The 8,159-nt window shown below is 55.4% G+C and overlaps 3 protein-coding genes across 3 annotated transcripts; 2 read left to right on the plus strand and 1 right to left on the minus strand.

The window, feature by feature from the left end:
* Positions 1-1,009: 1,009 nt before the first annotated feature.
* CCMA1212_001955 (uncharacterized protein) lies at positions 1,010-2,325 on the plus strand (the record flags this gene model as incomplete). Its single annotated transcript, XM_073699360.1, has 2 exons — positions 1,010-1,725; positions 1,809-2,325. 2 exons carry the CDS (start codon positions 1,010-1,012, stop codon positions 2,323-2,325), a joined length of 1,233 nt encoding a protein of 410 aa, XP_073562478.1.
* A 2,026-nt stretch (positions 2,326-4,351) lies between these two features.
* Positions 4,352-5,917, plus strand: CCMA1212_001956 (uncharacterized protein; the record flags this gene model as incomplete). Its single annotated transcript, XM_073699361.1, has 3 exons — positions 4,352-4,681; positions 4,748-5,125; positions 5,213-5,917. 3 exons carry the CDS (start codon positions 4,352-4,354, stop codon positions 5,915-5,917), a joined length of 1,413 nt encoding a protein of 470 aa, XP_073562481.1.
* Positions 5,918-6,428: 511 nt separating this feature from the next.
* Positions 6,429-7,390, minus strand: CCMA1212_001957 (uncharacterized protein; the record flags this gene model as incomplete). Its single annotated transcript, XM_073699362.1, has 2 exons — positions 6,429-6,842; positions 7,034-7,390. 2 exons carry the CDS (start codon positions 7,388-7,390, stop codon positions 6,429-6,431), a joined length of 771 nt encoding a protein of 256 aa, XP_073562480.1.
* Between the last annotated feature and the right edge of the window lie 769 nt (positions 7,391-8,159).

Here is an 8,159-nt window from a genome sequence, read left to right on the forward strand (position 1 = left end):
CCCGCCCCCGCCCCCCTTGTCTTTCGCCTACAACTACTTACTGTTGCTGTCGACTGAAGTGACTGGCTGACTGGGCTGGTTACATGAGCCCAGCTGGACCGGGGGGGGGGCAGACAATGGAAAGGCGATCGGCAGGCGAATGGCGGCGCTTGATTCACCCCTGTTTTCTCGTGCCTGAACTTTTCGAAGCCGTGGCCATTCGAGCATGGGACTGATGGAGGCCTGGGCGGCTTTTGGATGGTGATTCTGGTCTGGTCCAGGGACACTTCGCGCGTGCAACGACGGGATACCCCTGGTCTAAGCAGAGAAAAAAAAAAAGCCCACCTCTTGGCTTTTCATGCAGGTACATGAGAGAAGTGGGATGGGCAAGGGGATCGTTGGAGGATGGGGGGGGAGGATGTAAGTATAAAGGTCCGAGAGGGCTCACCACCTCGATTCTCGTCTCTTTCCTCTTGTCCCTAGACAACAGTGTTGCGTTTGTTCATTCCCTTCTTCTTCTTTCTTCACTTCTTGTGTGTGTCATCTTTTTGTTCTTCTCGATAGGCCCAGGTCCCTCGTTCCTTGACTTGGCTATTGTTCTGTCGTGAACTTGAGATTGAATAGGCCATTCACTCGCCGCCTTCTTCTTGGTTCATTGCATCTTCTCGATCTCCTTCTCTGCTTCTCCTTCTTCTTCCAACATCATCATCTTCTTCTCGTCTTTCTGATTCGAGCTGGACTTGAATCCGTGTACATACACACAGACACACACATACACAAACACTCGGTCGTGTACTCACCAGACCCGTCAAACAGCTGCCAGCTGACAAGACCCTCCTTCATCTGTTGCAAAACGGGAAAAACGCACAACAAAAACTGCTGCTGTCCTCGCAACTTCTTTTTCCATCCTTTTCCTCTCCCTTTCCCTCAAAAAAGTCATCGACTTCGCAGTGAGGAGAGATCAAGAAAGCTTCCTTGCTGTATCAAGCCTCATCGCTCATCAACTCCCATCAACACCACCAACTCCATCATGAAGTTCACCCAAACAATTGCCGCCGCCGTCCTCGGGCTGGCTGCCGCTGTCCATGGCCACATGGAGATGAAGGACCCCCCTCCCTTCCGCTCAAAGTACAACCCCAACGCCGGCCAGGACATTGACTACTCCATGACCTCGCCCCTCGAGGCCTCGGGATCCGACTTCCCCTGCAAGGGCTACCAGAAGCTCCTCGGCACCCCCGAGGGCAAGTCCGTCGCCACCTGGGCCCCCGGCGGCTCGTACGGCTTCACCATCACCGGCTCGGCCAACCACGGAGGAGGCAGCTGCCAGGCGTCGCTCTCCTACGACCAGGGCGAGACCTGGAAGGTCATCCACTCGTACATTGGCGGGTGCCCGCCCCAGCAGGACTCCAACTGGAACTTCACCGTGCCCACCGACGCCCCCGCCGGCGACGCCCTCTTCGCCTGGACCTGGTTCAACCAGATTGGCAACCGCGAGATGTACATGAACTGCGCTGCCGTCACCATCAGCGGCAGCAAGAAGCGCGCTGCCTCGGCCCTGGCTGACCGCCCTGACATGTTCGTTGCCAACGTCGGCAACGGCGTCTGCACGTACGAAGGCAAGGACGTCCTCTTCCCCAACCCCGGCCCGGATGTCGACAACAAGAGCCAGGGCACCGCCCCTCCTGGACAGGGCACATGCTCTGGAGCTGCCCCTGCTGGATCTCCCGCTGCCTCTTCAGCTGCTCCGTAAGTCAACTCCCCTTTTCGTTCTCAACGTGACTTACTTGTTTGTTGCTCGGGCTCTTTGGTGCTAACACGATGAAACACAGTTCGGCCTCGCAGGCTCCAGTCAGCCAGCCTCAAGCTACTCAGCCTGCGGCGACAGCGGCTCCCACTGTCCCTGGCGGCGTCTTCATCACCCACCCCGTGCAGCCGACGACTCTCATCAGCGTCACGGCCAGCAGCCAGGCTCCGGTCGCCACTTCGAGCCAGGCGCAGCAGCAGCCTTCCCCTGCCCCCGAGGCCCCAACTTCGGCTGCGGCTCCGGCTACCCCTACAGCAGCTCCCCAGCCGACCACCAGCAGCCCGCCGACCAACGGCTCTGCTCCCACCTCGGGCGCTGCAGGATCGCCCTGCTCCGAGGAGGGCCAGTGGAGCTGCGCATCTGACGGAAAGTCGTTCCAGCGATGTGCCTCGGGGGCGTGGTCTGCCGCCATTCCCGTGGCTCAAGGAACCTCTTGCCAGCCTGGAACGAGCGACTCTCTGACCATGGTCAACAAGAGGAGCTTTGTCCGACGGGGACGCTTTGTCCCTAAGCGCTTCCGGGGTGAGCCTGACACTGCCTAGACGGAGGGGAAAAAACAGAAGAACAATGTCACCAGGACTGTCATCAACACTTCTTCTTTTTTTTTTCCGTCGTTGGTAGCAGGGGCATAACTGTGTCTTCACTTGATTCACTTCTTGTGCCTTTATGCTAAGCGCATTTTGGTTCAACCACTTGGTTTCGTCTTTTTCTTCTTCACAGCTGGTTGTCGGCGGCCAAACAAGGCAGGCCAGGCATACTTTGCTATGTTTTCTCTCTTTTTTTTTTTTTCTTTGCATGGAGTCGAAAGGGAAAGGCTCTTGAACAAACGCGGTGAACACTGGGATTGAGATGTGCATATATGAGATACCTACTAGATATGGAGGTTTGAGCAAAGGGAAGAAATAAAAAGTTCGTACAGATCAGGAAAACGGCTGCGTTTTTGCTCTTGATATTGTGATATGATTATGAATACCTATGGCTGCGGATATGAAGGTCTTCAAAACGTCGCTGATGTGGCAGAGTTCACAATGCTGGGAATTCTGGTTAGCTGGGAGCAGGAAGCGACATGATGCGCTTAAGAGGCAACCCGCGGAAACGGCAAAGCCACACATGCTGATGGCTCTGAGACTCAACGGAGGCCGCCCAAAGAAACGAGAGCGAGTTGTCGTAAGTTGTGCTAAAAGGGAATCGCCGATGGCACGGTGAGCCGCAGCAGAGGCAACGGAGACAATTTCTCAGCCATGCATGGATCAGTTGATTCGACTCCAGAAAGAAAAGAAAAGCAACGATTGGGAGAGAGAAGCCAAAATCAGGGTCCAGGGCCAAGCTGCGCCACTTTTTCGGTCTTCGATGCAGGGATGACGATGACGATGGGTTGAAGAAGTTTTGTTTTTCGCCATGATTGTGTGTTCAGGCTGTGATTTTGTTGTGTGGTAAGAGAGGGAGTTGGGGGTAAGGTAAGTAGTTCAGGTAGCGATGCGGGTCTTGGGTACTTGGGCACGATGGAGGTTGCTGGTTGGAGAAGAGGGTACAGAGTACCATGAGAGGGACCAGTGGTGCCTTGAAGTTCTTGTCTGGGATGACATCTGCAGGTAGTAGGTACCCAACTGGACGCCATCAGCTCGCTGTTGCTCCGGGACGATGCATTGCGTGACTCTTGGACATAAGATGCCTTCCCTAGCCAAGGTAAGGTAGGTATCATCGTGAGTCCTGGACAGGTCGAGTATTTGTTGCCTGCCCTTCTTGTCAGCATCCAAAGGATCCCTGAACGTCACCAAGGAAACACGTGCGGTCCGTGGCCATAATCAGGTGCGAGTGTATGCGCCGTGTCCGACTCCATCTCACGGCGAACCTCATTCTCCATCTTGCTGGAATGGAAAGGTCAGGACTTGAGAGCGGAACAGAGAATCAAACAATAGAGCAGAAAAGAGAGAATCGATATTGACCCCCAAACGGTCTCGCCAACCCCACACAGTCCGTTTGCTCCCATCTTGTTGCTCGTACTCTTCCTACCTTACCTGGTAGACTAGAAGTAGTATCAGGTAAGGCAAGGTAAGTAAGTGAGTACCTATCTCTGCTGGCTTGGGCACTGCCATCTTCGGTTGTTGGAAAGGTCCAGACAGACAGACATAAAGGTACCTTGCCTTGCCAGTAACCAAGGCAGGGTGGACAAGTAGCACCGCCTAAATCGACCGACCGGAGACGTTAGCACGACAGCCAACTGGGTGACAATCGCAAAGCGGCCATCCTTTTTCCCTCCCTCCCTCCTTCTCCCCTCTTCTTCTTCCTCTCTTTTTTGCCTCCGCCCGCTTCTCCTCTCTTCTTCTTTTCTCTCTCCTCACGGGTCACCACTTTTTTTTTTCTTTTACCCTCCGTTTCTCTTCCTCTTACCTTGTCTTTTCACGGGGGGCCCTTGCTTCGAGCAAGCCCAGCACCGATCGTCTCCCCCTCCCCCGCGAACGGCTCCTCCAGACCGCACGGTCTCCCCATTCGAACCACCCACGTGTTCGCGAGATCATTCGACGGCAACACAGCAAGAAGCGTCGCCCATCGACCGAGAAACAGAACATGGCGGGCTCGTCAACCCCCGGCGCCGAGGGCCCTACCTTTGCGCCTCCCAGCCTGCCCGCTGGCTGGATCGCCCAGTGGGACGGATCCAGCAGGAAGTACTACTACGTCCAGCTGGCCACGGGCGTCTCGCAGTGGGATGTGCCCACGGATCCCGTGCAAACCGGCACGCCGGTCCCGGGCAGCGACCATCCCTACGGCTCGCCGGCGCCCCAGGTCATCACGCACCCGGACGGCTCGCAGACGATCAAGCACGCGGACGGGAGGATGGAGCCCATCATGCCCGACGGCAGGGGCCCTGATGGCCCGGCGGGCGATCGCGGACTTGGGGTAAGCAGAGGCTCTCCCGGCATTTTCTTGTTGGACTAATACGTGCTGACGCCTGATGTCTTGCAGTCAATGGCTATGAACATGCTGATGGGCGGCAAGGGTTCGGGCGGCCACGGCAGCGGCGGCCATGGTGGCAGCGGCGGCAATCCCCTCGGCGGTCTCGCTGCTTCGTTCCTCGGAGGCGGCTCGCATGGAAGCAGCGGCGGCCACGGCGGCCACGGTAGCAGCGGCGGCGGCAAGGATTCCATAGCCGGAAAGCTCGTCGGACAGCTGGCGTCGAACCTGTTCACGCCTTCGGGCAAGCCACCCTCACAGCAGTCGCATTCGCAGCAGGGCTACCACGGCGGTTCGTCCGGTAGCACGCCGCATCAGCAGGGCGGTCTGGGCGGCCTTGTGGGTGGTGTGGCCTCTCACTTTATGGGAGGAGACAAGCCCGGTCACGGCGTAAGCAACCCCATGAACATCTCTTCCCAGCGCCTTGGGCGCAATTGAATCAAATGAGCTAACCGACGACGTGGTCGCGACATCCAGGGCCAGAGCTTTGGCTACACGAATACGGGATCGAGCGGCAACACGTACTCAGGACAAGCCCCGACTTACAATCCTCCCGGGTCTACTCATGGCTCGAGCCACTCAGCGACACCATCATCACATGCAGGCGCACATCAGAACCCTTCATCCGGCCACAACAACTCCTACCCTCCACCTCCTCCAGGTGGCCCCCCCGGTGGCCAGACATACGGACACCAGTCATACGGCGGCCAGTCCTACTCGCATAGTCCGGCCCCCAGCCCGTACGGCGGATCGCACGAGCAGCACGCGACGCAACACGGGGCCGGTGGCTACACGCCGCAACAGCCGAGCTACGGCACTCCGTCCCACCAGCAAGGCTACGGAGCTCCCTCGCCTGGCGGCCATCAACAGGGATATGGCGCGCCGGCAGGGCAGCATCAGCCGGGCTACGGAGCTCCTCCGGGAGGACAGCACCAGCAACCCAGCTATGGCGCGACGACGCCGGGCGGTCATCCTCAGTATCCTCCACCTCCTGGGCATCAGCAACAGTATCCCCCGCCGCCTGGACAATACCCTCCATCCGGCGGACAGGGCGGCTACAACCAGTCGTATGGTGCTCCGGGGGGACAGCAGCCCTACGGACAGCAGCCATACCAGCCGGGTGCTCCCCCTGTGCCTCATGGCAGCCACCCCGGCCACGGAGGATATGGTGGCGGTTACTAGGAGAGCCCTCTTCAGTACTCCATGTACTCGGTTTGAGGAGAACAGAATGCATAGAAACTGCCTCTGTTTCCGCACTGACTACAAGTTCCCAAAGAAGACGGATACTAGTTCGCGACGACTGGCATAGTATGCTGGCGAAGGAGAGAGAGCCGTGTCTATAATTCACGTACAAATAATGCGCTGATGTGAGGGAGGCGATGGGTTCCATATTGAAAAAAGCAACACGTCGTATAGCATGTCGAGAGGTAGAAGCATGATGCATTTGTGTAGATAGGGTGGTACATTTGGGTTTATTCATCTTGCATTTCATATATAGGCTACAACAAGGACCTGAGCACGATGTGACGTGAGGTCAATATGAAGCTTGCGTGTCAGGGAGTTTAAATGGTGAGAGATTGGACGGGTTTTTGTGTACTACCTATATGCAGAAGTAGAGCAGACCAGGACATTACATTTATACACCGTGGCATCTAATCGTCTAGATTGTTCCTTGAGTTGCCTTTTGTGTCATCTAATTTTGCTTCTTCCCCTTGTCATCAGAGTCCGCAATCGCAGTCAAGGCCCTCGCCGCCCACCTCGCTACAAACCACGACGCGACGCCGACGACGACGAGATAGCATACCGTCGGGACGAGCGACTGGGGGAGGACGTTGTAGATGTACGGATCCAGGATGAGGTCGACGAGGACAGGGGGAGGGTCCTTCATGAGGGACTGGTGGTGGGAGAAGTAGTCTGCGGCGGCGAGGACGCGAAGGAAGAGGATGGAGGTTTCGTTGTTTGTTGAGGGCTGGTTTTGCCGAGGCTGAGAGTGTTGATTTGAGGGCGGGAGTGATGTGGCATGTTGTTGAGAGAGGGATTGGAGGAGGTGGAGGGATGAGAGGATGGTGTTGAAGGGGTATATGTCTAGAGAGAATTCGGTTGGTTCCTTGAGATTTGGAGTAAGTTTTGTGTTTTTTTTTTTTTTTTTTTTTTTTTTTTTTTTTTTTTTTATTTTTTGTGTAGACTTTGATGGGGTTGTGTGTGTGCCTGATATGGAACGATTAAGAGAACGGGATTAAGATGTGGAAGAGATTTTATTCGAATTGGTGCTCTTGAGGAAGAGGGTCTTCAACTTACAAGTGCAGACCAACAAACGCGGAGTTCATACCGTTGTCCTGGGACAAGGTCCTGCAGCACCAGCCATGACGGGTAGCCTCGCTGCTCGTCTGATGCTTGCTCGTGCTCTTTATTGTTGCTGGGGAAGACGCGGGTGAGGTTTGTGCGTATGGAGAAGCTGGTTGACGGGCCGAGGACGGGCAGGGCATTGTAGTTGAGGGCTGGTGAGGAGAGGGTTTCGAGGGAGGTGGGAGGGGGGGCTGTGAAGATTACTTTTTCGGTGTTGGCGGCGGCGGGTGGGAGGAATGCGAGGAGGGGGAGGAGGAGGAGGAGGAGGAGGGAAGGGTTTTTGGAGGGGTGAGGTTTGTGTGTTGTCATTGTGTGATATGGGTTGTTGTATGGGTTTTGGCCTTTTGATGGGGTGTGGTGAATGTGGGTTTGCTTGTGAAACCGGTTGACTGAAGGACCGATGGCTTCTGTGCGAAGTCGGTTGTATGTATAGGGTGACGAGAGTGATGTTGAGATTTAATTGGAGATGAAGTGGTGATATTGGCAATGAAGCATGAAGTATGGCGAGGCTGGCTTAAGCACATGAAGGAGAGGTTGAGATGTGGAAAGTACCTTAGGTAGGTAGCGGCTTTGCGCGCTTATGATTGGCTGTTTGCACTTCCGGGCTCGGTACGTACCCAAACTTGAAAAGACGGGAGTTGCTTCGTATCACGACTCCAGCTACTAGGTAGACTACCTCTATATTGGTAACGATCAATTGCCTAAGATTCGATATGAGGCTGTTCGGTCGGAGTAATAGATATCACGACGCATCCAGCTTATTATTTTAACGAAGCATAGACTCATGATTAAGGCTTGACAGCTTTTTGTCAAGTTATCACCCGCAGTAAAAGTAGAATCTGCCGCCCCTTTTCTGCCACTACTGTACTCATCAAGCCATGGGAGCAATCAGCTTAGGTTCCCGGTCATCAATACAGGGTGCATGTTGAAAATAAGTATTCTCCACGATCTTATCCGGCTTGATCGTCAGATACTTTGTCGTTCCAGGGCGCTTCTAGAAGTCTTACCATGCCCATCGTTTGTCCCTTGGGCTTCTCTACCATGTGGCTTCCCCCGAGACTGGTGGCGGATACGGGTA

Source organism: Trichoderma ghanense (assembly GCF_004382785.1).
Source record: "Trichoderma ghanense strain CCMA-1212 chromosome Unknown scaffold_1, whole genome shotgun sequence".
In the NCBI taxonomy this organism is placed as follows: domain Eukaryota; kingdom Fungi; phylum Ascomycota; class Sordariomycetes; order Hypocreales; family Hypocreaceae; genus Trichoderma; species Trichoderma ghanense.